This window comes from Leopardus geoffroyi, chromosome A2 (assembly GCF_018350155.1).
Source record: "Leopardus geoffroyi isolate Oge1 chromosome A2, O.geoffroyi_Oge1_pat1.0, whole genome shotgun sequence".
Taxonomy (NCBI): domain Eukaryota; kingdom Metazoa; phylum Chordata; class Mammalia; order Carnivora; family Felidae; genus Leopardus; species Leopardus geoffroyi.
The window spans coordinates 52983829-53001817 of record NC_059331.1 but is presented as its reverse complement, the minus strand read 5'-3'; the positions used below and the strand labels follow the sequence as shown (position 1 = coordinate 53001817).

The 17989-nt window shown below is 51.3% G+C and overlaps 1 protein-coding gene and 1 long non-coding RNA gene across 11 annotated transcripts in view; one reads left to right on the top strand and one right to left on the bottom strand.

Annotated features, from left to right (window-relative positions):
- The window catches only part of VGLL4 (vestigial like family member 4), a 168514-nt gene that overhangs the window by 146987 nt on the left and 3538 nt on the right, over window positions 1-17989 (top strand). For 4 of the 8 annotated variants that reach the window (XM_045493816.1, XM_045493817.1, XM_045493815.1 and 1 more), the window contains 2 exons: window positions 6659-6685; window positions 12974-13196. In XM_045493816.1, coding sequence (XP_045349772.1) covers window positions 6659-6685; window positions 12974-13196 — 250 coding nt within the window. Of the gene's footprint in view, window positions 1-6658; window positions 6686-8984; window positions 9341-12973; window positions 13197-17989 lie in introns of those variants that run through there. The other 4 variants (XM_045493819.1, XM_045493818.1, XM_045493821.1 and 1 more) reach the window with 2 other exon arrangements.
- On the bottom strand, window positions 5273-12823 carry LOC123605983. 3 transcript variants are annotated; one of them, XR_006716037.1, is made up of 4 exons: window positions 11430-12823; window positions 9798-9972; window positions 8593-8883; window positions 5273-5463 (listed from the first exon to the last, which is right to left on the bottom strand). It is a non-coding gene; the product is annotated as an uncharacterized LOC123605983 (long non-coding RNA). The 3 variants fall into 3 exon arrangements; XR_006716035.1 differs by lacking the exon at window positions 9798-9972 and having other exon boundaries at window positions 11430-11596; window positions 11802-12823; XR_006716036.1 differs by lacking the exon at window positions 9798-9972.

Here is a 17989-nt window from a genome sequence, read left to right as displayed (position 1 = left end):
CAGCACATGTGATGTGAATGTGGAGTAACCCATTTGTAATTCTTGCCAAGGTTCGGTCACAAATATAGCTGAATTTAAAGGGAAAAAAATAGTGGGAGGAATTCAGATGACCACACACCTCCTATGTGACACGGGTCCTGGAGTGACTGTTGGCATCTTGGGTAATGCCGTTAAAAGTGTAGTTCCAGGTGACTGAGGCTGTTGAAATAATCCTGATTTCGAGTGTTCTGTTAACCTTAGTTTTTATTAGACCTCATGTGCTGATGTTTGGTTCAGGAATAGGCTACCATACATTGAAAGGGATGCTCTTTTCCTGCATGCCCTGTGTTAGATCACATCTGGAGTATTAGGTTTAGTTCTGGGCACCACACTCAAAGATGAATGTTAATTTGTAAGGCAGGTGGAGGTGGGTGTCAAGATGGTAAGGGGGTCCGGTACAATTTGCAGCAGTTTTTTGCTGAAGCGAAATCTGGGCATGGCAGGGCTGACGGCAGTTTCTAGGGCTTGGAAGAGGAAAGAGGCTCCATTGAATTTTTCCAACGGTTTTCCAAAGGTTCAAACCTTTGACCCAAGAATTGAACTGGAAAGCAGATTTCATTCATTAGGAGGAAGAATCTTTCATTGAAGCTCTTCAGTCACTGAGTGAATTGCCTGAAGAGAAAGTAAGTGCCCATCCCCGGAAGTGTTTAAGAAGTAACCACCCTCCAGTTAGGGAATGAATGAGTCACTGGGGTGAAAGGCACAGCATAGGGAATATAGTCAGTGGTACTGTCAGAGGGTTGTGTGGGGACAGATGGTAGCTACACTCGTGGTGAGGACAGCATATGTATAGAAGTATTGGATCACTGTTGTCTACCTGAAACTAATGTAACATTGTGCATCGACTACAGTTTAACTTAAAAAAAAGGAGTGGTATGGCCATCTTCAAGAGGCCATGGTTGCTCATTCTCTCCTTTGTTTACAGCCATCTTACCATGAAGGTCTCTTCCTTTGGGTAGGACAATGCACCCAAATCTTTTTGTGAGACAGCTTTATAATATAGTCCAGTGATTTGCTGCAAAATGCAGAGTAAAAACTAAGAGTGAGCCTTCAGAAGAAATTGAATGGAATTACGAAAGGTGGCTTGGTACCAACCTGGAAGAACGGAAGCAGAAATGATGATGGAAGGTGTTTTCAGACCACTTTTTTCTATGGGGTTTGCGGTGGCTGGAGTTGGCTCTCCTGTCACCAGCTTCTTGAGCTCCTCTGACTTGTTCAGACCAGTTTGGGCTGGTTTTTCCCTAAGAGTTCATGTGCCCTTTGGTTGGTTGCTCCAGAAATTCGTTACTGTGTGCCAGGCACTGTTCTGCATACGGGTGACGGACTCTTGGGAACAGCACACCGTGCACGAAAGTCACTCTGCCTAGTTTGCTTCACTCTAGCTGTGTGCGGAGGGACCTTTCTTCTCTCTGGGTCTCAGGTCTGTGGACAGCTAAGAAGTGGGGTGCTTCCGCCCTCCTCCTCCCTGAGGAGGGGAGTGTAAAGCAGCGGGTCCCACACTCTACTTTTCTAGTATAAGTAAGGTGTTGTCTGTGGAGTTTAGAATCAGACTGGGGGTTGGGGTGGGGGATGGGACACAGCAGGGAGAGCTGAGCATCTGGGTTGACCCCAGTTAAGCCGGGGCTGGCACCGGACAGTCTCGGTGGGCAGATCCCTTTGCCCCCGCTTTCTCCTATCCTTGTCCCAGCTGTCGCAAGCATTCCCTAAATTAGGACAGTGGAGCAAAACGTCACCATATTGATGCCTCTGTTGTTGTGAAGGGAGGTAGATGGTCTTTTCTAGGTTTTGGTCTGCCTCAGACATTACAGCTTAGTTACAGAAGAGGAGACATAATGTTTTCCATCCTGTCTCTGGTACAAGGGCTCCCATTAATGCCAAAAATACGATAGTGGGTGTATTTTTTAAAATACCCTTCATTGAGAGAATACATAACGACAAAGCTACTACCGATTTAGTAGCAGTAGGAATTTTAAATTAATTTAAATTTTATTTATCTCAGCTACATCTCCATCTGCTTGAAAGCTCTTGAGTGTACACGTGTGAGACACGTGCTCCGTTCAGGGGTAAGCAGTGCACACAGATCCCGGTCCCGGCAGTGCTAAGTCCCCGGGGCCCTGGCTCGCAGGTGGAGGCCCACTGTCTTGGTGGCAGTTGTGACCAACATGGGGGGAGGGAGGAGATGCTTTAAAGTCATGTTCTCGGGGTTTTTACCTCTTTTCTCAGACGTTAGTTTTTCCTCTGATCTCAGCTAATGATGGAAAACATGTGTAGACAGTTCCAGTCAAAGAAAACCAGTACCTTATTTACATAGGGTTGAGCTGTTTGGAAATGTGGCTGGAGTCTCTCCGCTATCTGTGAGGGCTCTGCCCTGCCCGCTAACATCTCTGAGAGTCTTGCCTCCCGTGGGTGACAGGTCTGGAAAGCTCTTCCTTTGTGCAGCAGGTCGGGTGTCTGCATGCTGGAGCCGTGCACGGGGCGGGTGGGGAGCCGTGGTGCATCCTGCACTCACTCAGGGCCTGTGTACTCTTACTTTACACATTGTTCTAGCAAACCCACTTAGTGGCTTCCTGGCCCAGCACAAGGAGAAGGGAGAGAGAAGCGCTCCCCGTGGTGGCAGGCACACTTCTCCAGGAAGAAACCGGCACACGGCTTCCAGGAAAGGAAAGAAGTGAGTTCTAGGATGTTTCAGACAGGTTTCTAACTAAAATAGTTAAAAAATGTTTTCTCGCTTATGACTTACATTTCGGTTTTATGTAGAAGCTTTACCTAAGTGGCTGTGATGGGTAAGTGCAACTGCATGGCTCCAGGTGACCTCAGTCAGGCTTCCTGGGTGCCCTGGAGTCCCTCGTGCAGATCTGCCTAGTAACTGTGCTTGAGGAAAAGAGAGACCCCCTTTTCCCCAGAGATCCTTCTAGTCCCCTGCAGAAAGAAGGGCAGGAGTTCACAAAATGCTCACTAGGGCTGACCTGCTGGAGGAACAAGAGGGATGTCTGAGGAATCTCGAAGGCTCAAGAATATATGGAGATGTTGTTATGCTGATTTAGTGCCTCCCCTTTTTGAGAAGGCTTTGATTGGAAACCCTTGACTCCTTTATACAGAGAGAGTCCACATCAATGATCTCAGAAATGTCACTTAGATACGTAGTTGTTCCTACACTGTCTGCTGCTTGTGATTCCCCTACACGCCAGCACTAGAGAAATGTGCTATTTCTGAAACCCTTGCAGGCAGTTTCAGCAGAAGAGGCAAGGTTGGCCTCATCTGAGTCCCTGCCCCACCTCCTACCAGTTGTTCCACCTCTGAACGCCAGTTCCCTCCATGCTCCAAGGGAACAGCGGCAGATGACCCAGAGGGCAGGCACAAGCAGTGAATGCAAGCGGGGGACAGTGTACAGCTGGCCCGTGGGCTCGAGGGTTTGGTTATCGATGGGCCCATCGGTGTAGGAATGATGGAAAGATCTGGTGGGTCGTCCATGCCTTCATCTGTCCAAAATGTTACTGAGCCACAAGGTTTTGGATTATAATTTGGCTGATGAGCTTCTTCCCTTGTTTGTGGGGGTAGATAGGGTTGCCTTTTCCTGGCTTCCTCAGTTGCTCTTGGAGGTGAAGTCAGGGGGCAGCTTCTTATTGGCAGGTCTGGCCTCACACACACAGTCTCGGCTTGTGCTGTCATTTGTTGGTGCTCATTAAATATGCCTCATAATGACAGGCTTGCATGACAAGGTCCAATGGATCTTATGAACCTATTTGAAAATGAAGATACAAAACATTCGTGGTGTGTGTGTGTGTGTGTGTGTATCATAGATGAAGCAGAAGAAACCATGCCTGTGGAGAATATCTAAAGAAGCATAAAGTAATGGCAGGGAAAGGCTGTGGAAGTTGTATTTGTTTCCTAAGAACGCCTTGACAAAGCACCACGAAGAAGGGGGCTTAAACAGCAGAATCGTGTTGTCTCACAGTTCTGGACAGAGGCTACAAAGTCTAAGATCAAGGTGTCAGCAAGGTTGGTTCCTTCTTGAGAGCTGTGACTATGAACCTGCTCTTGCCTCTCTCCTTGCTTCTGGTGGCCTCCAGCGTTCCTTGGCTTGTAGATGGCATTCTCCGTGTATCTTCACGTTGTTTCCCCCCCTTATGGATTTATCACTTGGTTCAAATTACCCCCTGTGTATAAGGACTCCAGTCGTGTTGGATTAGGGCCCGCTCTCATGACCTCATCTTAACTAGATTATCTGCAAAGACTCTTTCCAAGTGACATCACATTTACAGGTCCTGGAGGTTAGGACTTGAGCATCTTTTGGGGGAAGCACAATTCAACCTGTAACAAATTAAAAGCCAAGGAGGTAGAATGACCAATACGTATATGAAAATAGGCTCACCTGCGCTGGCAACTAGAGAAATGCAAGTTAAAACAGCCAGGAGGACTGACTCCGCACCGCGAGAATGACAGAAATCCGCAGACTGCCAAAGCTGGATGCCACAGAGGATGCATGTTGGTAGGGACGGTGATGTCCAGCTGGCAGAGGCAGGTACAGACAGAGTGGATGGCCACATCGTAAAGGGTTTTGGCAACATCTGTGTGAGCACTGCAACCCAGCAGTGTACTTTAGATATCTGCCTGAGAGATCCTGAGAGACCCCCGCACCCAGGCACAAAGGGACGTGCAGAGATGGAAACACCATGGGGTTATTTATAATGAGGGAAAACCAGGGATGGTCCAGATGCCTGTCAGTAGAGAAATGGATAAATACATTATGGTGTGTTCCTATGAAGGAATACCACACAGCAGGTAAATTACTAGATCTCTAGGTTGGAACGTGGGGAGAGCCCCAAAGCCACGTGAGGGAGGAAAGCATGACTGCAAAGCAGTATGTACAGTGTGATTGATACCATGATGTAAATTTAAAACGTGCTAATGGGGCGCCCAGGGGGCTCAGTCGGTTGAGTGTTCGACTCTTGATTTCAGCTCAGGTTGTGATCTCATTGTTTGTGAGTTCAAGCCGTTCATCAGGCACAGAGCCTGCTTGGGATTCTTTTCTTTTCTTTTCTTTTCTTTTCTTTTCTTTTCTTTTCTTTTCTTTTCTTTTTTTTTTCTTTTCTTTTCTTTCTTTTCTTTTTTCTTTTCTCTTTTCTTTTCTTCCTTTCCTTTCCTTTCCTTTCCTTTCCTTTCCTTTCCTTTCCTTTCCTTTCCTTTCCTTCCTCTCAATAAATAAATAAATAAAACAAATTTTTTAAAAAGTGTGCTACATACTGTTTACAGATCTACTCCTATGTGGTGAGAGTTCATAAACACAAATAGGAAGATTGCCCAAATACAGGACAGCGGTGCATCTAGAGCTGAAGAGGGGGAACGAGCCTGGGGGGCGATCACAGAGGAAGGGTTTCAGCTGAGTCTGCCCTGTTCTCCTGTACTGATGGCTGCCAGCGTTTCCTAGAAGAGGAAAGAAAAGGTCTGAAGCAAATACAATATGTAATTTCATTTGTTAGTCTTGGGTGGTAGGTTCATAGGTGTTGGTAGTTTTCTCTACCACTCTCCCCCTCGCTTGAGAGGGAAAGATGAAAAGGAAAGGCTTTGGAACCAAATAGAAATTAGAATCCTTGTACGGTTCTGGTTTTGCAGCTTTAGATGAACTACTTGACCTCTCTGAACCTATTTACTCCTCTATAAAATGGGCATGATGATACTTACTGTGTAGCATAGTGAGAGATTGAATAACACATTATGGTCTAGGATATGACCTGGCATGTAGCGTTCAATAAGTGATAGTTCACGATAATAAAGATACTGTCTTTATTTGTGACTGCAGGTCACAAATGTCATGCGATAGAGCAAGTGGGGAGTGTGTGGCTTGGTTCTGTGTCATCGTTTTCTGAAATGTGAGTTACCAGTGGGGGACGCTACCTTTGTCGGGGAGTCATGGGGGAAAAGTTACGTGGGTGGATAGATGTGGTAACCCTGTAAGTCACCAGTTGTAGTGCCCTTCAGGCACAGGTTGGATTCCCTTGAACCTCTGAGGGTGGCAGGGCTCTGGCTTTTGTCTTGATTGTTAAGTGATGTTGAGGGATGATAGTTGTCGTGTGCAACACATATCTCTCCCTAGAGTTCAAGTCAAAGGCAGTCTCCATCCGCTTTCCACTGCTGGCCAGGACATGTTCGTGACCAAAGCAGAGGTCCCAGATTGTTCTCTGTCTTTGGGACACCGTGAAGGGCAACATTTCCCAACTTTTCTTGCCTGTGACACGCAGCTCATCAGTTTGCACCCAGGAGGGTGTCTCTGCCTTCCCTCTGTACAGCAGTGCCCTGGCAATGTCACCGCCCCCTCTGCTTCCTGTCTGTAGTTGGTACTAAGGAGGGACAGGCTTGACCAGGATGCTTGGGGACACATCTGGAAGCATGTCGGGAAGCTGTGGGTTACCCTGCTCACAAGGAGAAAGCAAGAGGGGGTATGTGAGGTTTGGATGCCCTAGGGGAAGATGGGGGGGGGGACGGCAGAAAATGGGGAAGGTATCTTCACTACTGCTTATTCTCCATATTTAAATGCTCCCTGAATCCTGCTCTTTAAGAAAGTCTCTCCTGCTAGGAATTGTCCCTGAAATTTCCTTAATTCCCTTTTCATTTACCACAGATGCTGTTCACTGGACACGCACGTAATGTAGGTACTTAAATAATTCACTTATTCACCGTGTGCTCAGCCCTGCGAAGGGCATTGGGGAGACAGCAGAGCATAGGGGTGCAGGGCCCTCTGGAGCGCCCCGTGGAGCTGGCTGACTGGAGAGCAAGGCCTACAGGACCAGGCCTACAGGGTCTCCCGGCAGCATGGAGCAAGCAGGAGGTGGTGAAGGGCTGTTGTAGCGACCCAGGGGGAGGATGGCTCATGCCCTGCCTCCCCCTCTGTCCTTGGCTAAGTGTTCATCTCTACCATCCTGCTCCTCTTTCCTGCACGACTGAGACGTTACCACCTACACAGTCACAAACCCAGGGGGATCCCAGTAAGTGGTGGCTGTGGGATGCTTTTTGTTTTTGAGAAAATCATTAATTTTAATTCTGGTAAAGCATATTTACCATACAGTGTACCATTCTAGCCATTTTTTTAAAAGTGTAGTGTTATTTTTTTAGTAATCCCTACACCCAGTGTGGGGCTGGAACTCATGACCGTGAGATCAAGAGTCACATGCTCAGGGCACCTGGGTGGCTCAGTCAGTTGAGCATCCGACTGTTGATTTTGTCTCAGATCATGATCCCAGGGTTGTGGGATTGAGCCCCACATCAGGCTCTGTGCTGATCGTGGAGCCTGCCTGAGATATTCATTCTCTCTCTCTCTCTCTCTCTCTCTCTCTCTCTCTCTCTCTCCCTCTCCCTCTCCCTCTCCCTCTCCCTCTCCCTCCCTCTCCCTCTTTCTCTGGCTCTCTCTTCGTCTCTCTCTTCCTCTGGCTTTCTGTCCCTGCCTGTCCCTCGTCCCTCGTTCATGCTTGCTTTCTCACTTGAGTTCTCGTTAAAAAAAAAAAAAAAAAAAAAAAAGTCACATGCCCTTCTGACTGAGCCAGGCAGGCACCCCTTTAGCCATTAAAAAAAAATTTTTTTTTAATGTTTATTTATTTTTGAGAGCCAGAGAGCCTGAGCCCGAGCAGGGGAGGGACAGAGAGAGAAGGAGACAGAATTCAAAGCAGGCTTCAGGTTCTGAGCTGTTGGCCCAGAGCCCGACGCAGGGCTTGAACTCATGAACCACGAGAACCTGAGCCAAAGTCGGATGCTTAACCAACAGCCACCCAGGCGCCCCTAGCCATTTTTAAAAAACATTTATTTTTGAGAGAGAGGGAGAACCCGCACACAAGTGGGGGAGGGGCGGAAAGAGAAGGAGGGGAGACAGAGGATCCAAAGTGGGCTCTGTGCTGACTGTCCACTGCAGGGCTGGAACCATGAGATCATGACCTGAGACTGATGCTTAACTGACTGAGCCACTCAGGCACCGCTCCCCCACCCGCCCACCCCCAGCCATTTTTAGTGTTCCATTCAGTGGCATTAAGTATGTTGTCTTGAGGAAGCTTTTTTTTAAAACCAAAGCTGCTCTACTGAGCTGATTGTGCTAGACTGTGAACATTTGTTTGTTCACGAACTGTGAACTGTCCTGTTCGTTCCCAGAGGGCGACCATTCCTGTGAGGAGTGAAATGGGAGCAGGAGCACTATGCTGAGGAGAGGACTGCATCTTGGCTGCGACCCTCACCCCATGGGCTCCTTCCCCCACCTCACCCCTGCTCCTGGGTCCTTAGTGCTCTGTCTGCACTAAGCCCTCGTGCACCAGTGGAGGCTGCCACAGACCCTCACTTCACCCCCGCCAGGACTGGTCTGGTGCCCCACCCCGCAGGGCACTCTGTCACTTCAGGGATGTTCTCTGTGTCACTGGGACCTGGGCCTGGGGTCTGAGTGGGCCCCACCACACCCACCTGGGCCGAGAGACCTGCAGCATGGGGGCCTCTGGGGCCCAGAATATTTCCTCGAAAGCAACACCTACAATGTCTTATACACAGATCCCTTCCCCTGCTGGAGGAATTCGGACTCACATTGGTTTATTTAATGGCCGTCAGTAGTTAATGGAATTCATTCAAGGCCCAAGAATATCAAGTAGTACCTTCCCAAGGGTTTGGTTTCAGGTCCAAGCTCCTGTTTAAGGGCAGGAAAATCCCATTTTAATGAGAATACAAATGGACATGGTGCACTTTCTTCACGTGATTCTTCAGTCTCAGTGCTTGGAATCCAGCTTACTTTTCCCCAAGCACAGTAGACACTTCTGATTTCTCAGCTCAGAGAGGGCAGAGGGAGCATGTGGTGTCCGTTCCCCGGAACGCTTTGTCCTGGAGGAAAGTGTAATAGGCATCTTCTTTTTTACCACCTCTTTACCCTTGTTCCCCCCCCCCCCCCCCCCACGGACACACACCCCCACCCGCCTTTCCGTTTTTTCTCCTGAAACAGTTGGCACTGGCAATCCCGCCCCAGGATGAGTGTGGGTTCTCAGGAAGGGGGCCGGGTGCATCGGAGGCAGCAGCCCGGCCGTGGCATCAAGGCACCTGGGAGCCCTTTAGGCTCTGATGGGGCTGTAGTGGGTTTTTCCTGAGCAAACTTTGTCTTTAACTACGATGGGGGCGACTTGGATCTGGCAGGCAGGAAGTGTGCGGTTTGTCTGCTGTCCGTGAGAGCACATGATGCTCTGGGAAGCAGTGGAGCCTTGGGTATGATTCACTGGAGGAGGGGGAAACATGGAAAACAGTGTCTGTCGTTAAGCTCCGGGAACCAGGAAAGTGAGCTGGAAATGTGAGTAATGTATAATTTTACTAAAATTAAATGCCAGGTACTTCAGACGTTTTCTTTCTGTGTTTTCAGTGTCTTGTCTGATCCGTGATGTCCCACTGTGTCATGTTTGCAGCTGATCAGTTTTCTGGTTAGCTTTCCCAGAGTTCTCGTCTCCTGCTTCCCAGGGCGGTGTGGGTGCAGAGCGGGTTTTGGGGGCACACTTTGTGGGTATGGCATTGCCCTGTTAGCCAGATGCCTTTAGACTATTCACTACTGCCTTGGGGCATCCCTTTCCCCTATAACGTGGTTTACTAATCCCCGCGCGTCAGTTGACTGTCCGGAGGCCCAGCTGGGTTGATACACCTCACTGCGCCTTGTCAGTATTGAAGTGCCACTTGGGCATGAGATTCGGAGGATCACCGGTGCTGTAGTAGGTCTGTGCTGGTGACTCTGACGTTGGATGGTCACAGGTATGTACGGCCTGAGCTTCAGGCTGCTTCTTCCCGCCAGCCCGGGCGACTCTTCATCCTTTGGCTCTTTCCCGCATTATCCCTTGTCTGTGATGTGGCACGTGCTGGCTTCCCCGGGGCTGTAGCTGTCATGTGTGAGCCTGGCCCCTCCCCAGGTCTCTCTGCTGTAGCCAGGTCATGAGCCTGTGAAAAGGCAGGGATGTGCCTTACTTTCTGTGGCCTTCACAGGATAGGGGCTCAGTCAACCTTGCTTGATAAACTGGAGTCTGAATTGGACAGAGGCAGATTCGGACTGGGAAGCTCATCTGTCTGTCCGGAGTTTCTGGAGTGTGTTCAGTAGGCTCCAGGAACCTCATTTTGGCGGGCAGGGAGAAGATAGTCTCAGGGAAGCAGTTCACGCACCTTATCAAGCATTATGTCTTATCTAGATTGAGAAGAAAGCCTGATACTGAAGAGGAGTATTGTGACAATGTAGTTTTTCCCTAGTCTGATAAATTGCATGTTTAGCGATAAATTTCCATTTAGGTAAAGTCCAGTTTATCTCGGGTTCGACTGGCTGGAAGTCTCTCCAGCGAAACGGCCTATGCCGTGTGATTATGGCTGTTGGCTCTCATAGCCCCGGAGGCGTTCGTTGGGAAGCCCTGTAATGTCTTCTGAATCATCACAGGAAGATGGAATTGTGGACAGGCCGGTTTCAAAATTAAGGTTTTTTTTGTTTAGTTTGGTTTTTGTAATTCTTCGAAAATTGTTGGGGTATATGTGGCATATATGGAACTGTTTGACCAGAACATATTCTCCCGTGATTGCCTTAATAGGCTGAAAATTTATTCTCGAACTGCTTTTAAGTCATTCTATATAGTCAACCCAGAGGATAAGAGGGAGAAAAATCACCCATAAATGAAAAGCTGTGGCCTCCGCAGTGAATTACTTAGGCTTACAGCTGATGTGTCCCTCCGCGTTTACTGCTCACTTGCACTGTGCTAGTACGATTATTGGGTCTGTATTATGTCCAGTCCCTATTTAAACCCCTCCGAGGCATATTGTACTGTGACACATGGTAGATGAGGGCACTGGGCTGAGCGGCTTGCCTGTGAGATGGTGAGCGGAATGAAAGCTTGGGGCTGGAGTTTGCCACGTCTCCTGCTCTTTCCACCTAGCCCCTGATGGCGTACTGATCCTGGCACACAATCCACCTGAAAGGTGTGAACATACTCGCAAGTGGCCCCTCTGCCCTCACTCCTTCACGATTCTGCCCATCCTTCATTCCGTGGCTGTGGGGCCTGCCTTTCCTTCCCCCATCACCTGTGTACGGCTTCCTTTTTGTTCACTCACGGTCCTGACCGTGGGCCTACCATGCTGGGTAGCGTGCTGGGCAGTGAGGGTACAGGATGAGCAGGGCTTGGTGTGGTTCTAGAAGCCCCCGGAGAGGTGGGGCGGGGGCGCAGATGAAGACGTTGTTAATATTGGTGTGATGAGCTTTTTATTAAAGGTTTGCTTGGGCACTTGGGGATCCAGAGCACAGCTCCTAAAGCTGCAGGCATGGTTAGCAGTGAGTGCTGTGTGTGTGTGTGTGTGTGTATGTGTGTGTGTTGGGGGGGCACACACATACACCGTTAGCCACAGAAAGTGGCACATCTTACCTGAAGAATGGCAAGTAGACTGTCGGAACTGCAGAGCACAACGCTTGGGGGCGTGAGGATGGGAAGGTGGTCGGCCTTCGGGACTCTGGTGCGAAGGCGGTGCCAAGCTGCTGAAAATTGTAACTAAGGGCGTGATGTGGTCGGATCTGCGTTATACAGAGCTCATGCTGGGATGAAAACAAGTAAAGTGGAACACCTGCATCAGGTGGGCTCAGATTGAGTGTGGGTAGCCTGGGTGTGGTGCCATCCTACATCACCATTGGGGGAAGCAGGGCAAAGGGTATATGGGATCGCTGTGTGTTCATTTCCTACAACTGCCTGTGAGTCTGCAGTGGGAGAAGGCATGCCTGGGTGCATAAAATACTAGCTTACCTTTCATCTGATTCAGGCGGAGAGGTGGGCTGTGACTGTTGATTTCTCTGGGTTTCTCAGTGCACGAACCCAAGCTTCTCTGCTGTGAAACAGGCTGCCCCCTGAGGCGGATGGTGGCTGTGGACTCTGAGAATAATTTGCATCCCTTAAAGAAAAGTCATTGAAATTACCCACCACAATTTCTAGTTGAAAGACTTCTCGTTTGTTACAAAAAAAAAAAAAAAAAAGATTGTCCTGGCAGTAAAGAGCATGGTGGACTGTGGGGGCTGAGACCCAAGGCAGAAGGAACCCCAGGAATAAACAGGGGAGGAGGGACCTGGGCTGAGCCCACAATGGTGTTCCTGGTCTTTTATCGGCTGTGCCTTGCCAGTCACCCATGCTGTAGCATTCTCTAACAGATGCAATATAGGATGCTGCCTTTGGACTGGGTCACTCAGGTTGCAGGTGGGGGTGGTGTTTATAGCCCCACCCATGTTCCACACAGCTGAGGGCTTCGGGAGTGTCCGTTGAGGGACTTCCCTCAAGTGGACTGCTGTGGTCGGTATGTTCTGGATGGTAGAGCTGCACGCTCGGAGCCGGGGCAGACGGCACCAGTTCTCAGCCAGTGTGGCACCACAGCCCTGAGTCTCGGTTCTGTCACGTGGAAAGAAAGTAGTTGCGGTGCCTCCTTCGTGCTGTGGGGAAGATCCAGAGAGCTAATGCTGCTGGAGTAAGCTTAGAACACGATCCGCCACGTTGGAGGCATCTGGTGACTTTGGATTATGCCGAGTGGCAGATCCTTGTCAAACCAAGCCGGCCTGGAGCACGCAGGCGAGTTCTCCAGGCTCCGAGCAAGCGGAGTTTATTATGGAAGGGCTCTGCAAGCATGTCCCCGCGCAGGGGCAGGGTGCTGAGCCAAGGGGTGGCGTCTTCGCTTGGACGGCCCCACACGGCCGACCTCAGACCCTGGGGCTCTGGCGTCACACCGACCTGGGTGAGCACGGGGGTTCCTCGCCTTACTGGAGCTCTTTGGCCTGAGCCTCGGCAAATGGAGATGGCGATGGTGATGAGATATTTCTCCCTAGTGCGGTGAGGAACTAAATATCATGAGGTGCCCGGCGCAAGGCCGGTCTCCCCTTCGCCATTCAGAGCATGCCAGGGTTTCCATCCGAGCGCTCATTCCTCTTTTTCAGGAACAAGACTGCCAATGGAGACTGCCGAAAAGACCCCCGGGAGCGCAGCCGCAGCCCCATCGAACGTGCCGTGGCCCCCACCATGAGCCTTCACAGCAACCACCTGTACACGTCCCTCCCCAGCCTCAGCATGGAGCAGCCCCTGGCGCTGACCAAGAACAGCATGGACGCCAGCAGGCCGGCTGGCATCGCGCCCACGCTGACCCCTGCGGAGCGGCAGCAGGTATGCCTTTGTCCAGGAGGGCTCAGGTTGGCAGCCGGTCGTCAGTCCAGGGGTGTGGGGACCGCGGCCCGGGTGGAGACCACGGGGCAGAGGACCGGGAGGGAGGCGGCGGCCTGTTACAAGGTCACACTGTGACGAAGTTAAATGTCAGGTTGCTTTGCTTTGGGTTGGAATTCTATAAAGTCAGTGGTCAGAGGGGTTATTAGCTCATGCTGGTGAGAAATCTGTGATTGGCAGATAGGAATGTTTTTTATTAAAGGAAAATAAGGAAATTAAATTATTACTTAATAAACACAGTTCGCTTGATTAAAAAACCCAATATTTCAAAAATGGGGCTCCTGGGGAAATACGAAAGGAAGCATTGGCATTGAGGTTTGGAATCCCTGCATGAGCCCATGGTGTTTCTCTCTGAACCGCTAGGGCCTTGTGACCTCATAGGTCCCGCTGGCAGCGTTTGCTTAAGATCGACTGGCAGTGAGTGGAGGAAGGTGCCGGGTCCTGAGGAGATGCTGCGTGCAGCTGGAGGCCCGGGCTCTGCTTCTGGGCTCCCCTCTGCTTTCCTGCAGCCCCCCACTGAAGCGCCTGTCGCTGGGCTTCCGGCTGCCCCGCCTGACACAGCTGGCCCAGCACGCCTGGCGCCAGTCTCTGATCTAGTCTGTAGTAACTGCTGTCGGCAGGGCCTTGGCATTGGATGAAGTCGTGCCAGTGCCTGTGAATCCAGTAAGGCCGACGACTGGTTGCATTTCCCACGGGGGAGCCAGACATCTGCATCCCGTTTGTTTCGTTCATTTATGTAACAGAACGGGGTAGATACCTACCATGTACGAGGATGCTAGAAGCTGGGCAGGCAAGATAAGGGCACTCACGGTTTTAGCGTAGAGGAGACTGGTTATCAAATAACTATATTAACATATCTGTAGACAGTCACTTACTGCACACTTACTGGTACTGCCCGTGCCTCAGGCACTTGGCAAAGCTCTGGAGGTACAGAGACACATGAGTGGAATACGTTTCCAGCCCGGAAGGAGCTTGCAGTCTAGTCAGGGGAGTGGGTGTGTGCAAAGAGGATTGCACTCAGAGCCCACAGTAGAGGTGTTTTAGGCATCAGAGAATTTGATTCTAGAAACAGGGAATTCAGCCCTCTGGCTGCAGCCACTGCCGTGGGGAGTCCCTTGGCAAGGTGGGGGTGGGATTCCACTGGGAAGATCAGTCTCTAAGCCCATGGTGGCTTGGGGGAAGAAGCTCCCTGGAGCCCCTGGAGCCATGTCTGCCCAGAACAGCTGTCTCTGAAGCTTTAGTGTTTCTTGGATCATGGGTTTCCATGACTTTGAGGGTCTTCTGGTTGGTTTGGGTCACATTTGCTGTGCGAGAAGTATGCTGCTGGACACAGTGACTTGGCTCTTTTACCGTGGTCTCCCTGACCCTACGGTAAAACGTGCCTGGCTGCCCCCCGCCCCCCAGCAGGAAGGTCCCTGGCCTGTCCGATGTGCTGTGCAGCTGTGGAGCAGGCTTTCTAGGACTGAGAACATTGAATTCCCACCTGAGTTCTTAGGGGATCCCTGGATGGAGAACAAAGCCATGGCTGTGGGGCAGGCTGACAGCTTTCGTGGGAAGCCTTTGGCTTCCCCGACGTGGTGGCCACACCCCTAAGCTTTCATTTAACGTTGAAGCAAAGGTTATCATCCATGTGTGTTTCATTCATGGGGTAACCGCTCAATGAGCTCCCTCCTTTGTCAGTGTGGTGTGGTGTGGCCGGTCACTAGAACCTGAGCTACTGCTCAGACATTACTGAGTTCTGTGCCCAGTACTCTGCTGACCACACAGAGGTGAGCAACACGATCAGCTCAGAGGCTGTTTGCTGGGGTTCTGTTTTATTTGTGAGCGGTCAGGGTGGCTCCTGTGGGGAAGTGAGCTTGCCGTCCCGCAGCTCTGAGCAAGGGAGAGGACTGGGTGGGGGCTTCCTGGAGCAGCGGCACAGCTGTGTGCGGTGGGCAGGCAGGACAAGCGGTGCAGGGCGGCCAGGGGAAGCCTTCCTCTGTTGGGTGGAAAATGTGACTCACATCTCCGGGAACCAGAAAAGGAAAGTTCCCGGAGAGGCATGTCTGGGGAGGCTGCAGAAAATGTCACCCCACTTCGTGTTCTTGTGATGGCGGCTCCGAGGGGATCGTGTGTCCTAAAGGAAGCTCCAGAAGAGACCACGAGAGTGGCTTTGACAGCAAATGGGGAGATGCAGGCTAAGGTTAAATACTAACCTGGGGGATAGCGTCCATCGGGATAGTTCTCACGTGGTCGGTCTTTCTCCAGGGCAGCGTTGGTTCCACATGCAGCCAATGTGGGTGGGGAGAGGAGTGAGTGGAGTGTGAGTGACACATTCTCAGCCTGGCCCTGCTGCTGGTTTGCTGTGGAGGCTCCAGCAGGTTACTCATTTCGGGCCTTTGGTTTCTCTATCTGGAAAACTAGGGTGTTGGGGGAGGAGTTTGCATCCCGTGAGCTCACAGTCTGTTCCAGGTGGGTGTGTGGCGCTGAAGCACAGCGTGCATTCGGCCAGAGTTGGGGAGATGGGCCTGAGCTCGGAACAGGAGGGTGGTGGTGTGGCCTGTCCTGGGAGCCCTCTGCCAGGTGGGTTGGGGGGAGGAGGAGGTGAGGCTGCCCCCTGCTGTCCATGTGCATAGCCACCGTGTTCCCTCCATCTTGGGAGGTGCCCTAGAGAGGACCTGCTGCCAGGACTGAAGTTAGAATGTCTTCCCAGCATCCCCTTGTTCATCGGTGGTTCTGTGTTGCTGGCCCCTGCTAGGCGGCCATATTCTGTCCGGGAGTGGCTGAAATAAAGGCCGCACGTTGACTTTATTCTTCTAGCTTTATTCCAAGCTTCTCTAAATTCATTCTAGGACGCTTTACATTTCTTTGCCTTCTGTGACCACCTCTCCAAAACATGTCCCCACTTTGTGACATTGCGTCAGTCAGGACTCTAGTTCCAAGGAACAAAAACCAGCCTGAGCTGACGTAAGCACAAAAGGAAGGGAGTTTTATTGGGAGGACCCCGGGCCGTCTCCTGGAGCCCAGGGTCATGGGTACAGCAGTTATCAGGAAGGAAGGGCCGGCCCTTGCCTGGGAGAGCTGGTGAGGAAGCCAGGCTCTCCCTCCCCTGGCTCTGCACCAGCCCGGATCTCTGCTGCTCACCCACCTAGCCAGCTTGGCACAGCCATCCCATGGCTCCTGAGACCAATCTCAGTCTCCTACTGAGTCTCGCTTAATAGCTGGCCCCGTGCCTGGGTCAGATTTCCAGCTTGGCCTACGGGGCAAGGTCACTTTGGCCATGGCTATCTTAGTCCTGCCTCATGGATGGAGGTCAGGAGGTGGGGAGAACACGGGCTCAGCATTAAAAAGACCCTTCGGAAGGTGGGCTTCAATCTGCAGGCTGTCCTCCATGGGCAGCATGACCAGCCCCTGAAGGGCAGGACTCCCCTGTCACCACAGGCTTGGCCCCCAACCCCTCACCTCAGGTGGTCCTCCAACCCCTTTGCAGCTGCTCCTCTTCCTTTCTCACACATGGAGAAATGGAGGCTAGAGGGGTGTGGCTACTGCCTGATGAGTGGAGGGCTGGCATTCACCGCAGGTCTACTTGGCCTCTCGGCCTTGTTCTCGTGGCGCCATTTTTGCCCATACCGGGATGGGTCGCGCTCACTCCATCCCCATTGCTGATGTGTTGAGCTAATAAATGAAACTCCCTACTTTTCCTTAATGTGCTGCTGCTAAGCCACATCTTCCCCCATCTTGGATGTGAGTAATTTCATGTTAGATCCAAGCACGTCCTGGCTCATCCTTGTAGGTCCAGATCTTTATCACAGAACGTGTTTTCACTCCTGTTCATTTCCCATCATGGGAAGGTTTGCTGTGCAAGCTTTTTGTATCTTTATCCTGGCTACTGGTTGAAATCTTTAAAGGGAAGGCCAGGGGTGGACGAGCCCTGATCCCCCTCACATTGACATTGCCCTCCCCCCTGGGCCCTCTGGGTGGCCCTTCAACCAGCTGTCTTCCAGTTGTCTTGCAATTCAGAGCACATCCTTCTCCATCTTGTCTTCTGCACTGTCAGGAGAGGTCTTTCCTGGCTGGAACCTTAGGCAGATATTTGATTCACAGACCTTCTCTGTCCTGGATACCAGGCCAAGGCCTGGGGATCCAGAAACGCTTCCTGGTCCTTGCTCTCAAGTGTGCCTGGGCTAGAGGAGCCAGGTGCCGGTGTCTTCTGGGTGCACTTAGAAGGGGTGATTGACTTGCTGAATGTGCAGGTGGCCATAAAAGTCTTCACAGAGAGGATAGGTGAATGGGGTTTTAAAGGATGAGCAGAGTTTACCAGGCAGACAGTATTGATGTTCTTGGGGCAGGGGAGAGTGTCGGCAGAGCAGAGGGGGTGAGGGGTGGGATACATCCTGTATTTCTGCCTCCATCGTGATTTGTGTGGTCATAGTAGAACCGACTGGAGCTGTCTCTAGCTTAAGCAGAAACCGGGAGTATGTCGGAAGGGTCCTGGGATGGCTTAGAGCACCCCGAGGGGTACAGGGCACACCGTGAGAGAGGCAGGGACTGGGCTGCTCTGGGGACTTGACTGGAGGGGCTGTGAAGGCTTCTCACATACCCACCGAGGCCCCACTCACTGTGAATTTGCTGTGGTTTAGCAGGTTCTCTTCAGTTTTGAAGTCAGAGGCAGCAGACGGGCTGGGCTTCACTTTGTCTCTCATCAGGAAGGGCTGCGGGACACGCTCACGGCAGAGGAGGGGAGGGTGCTGATGAGG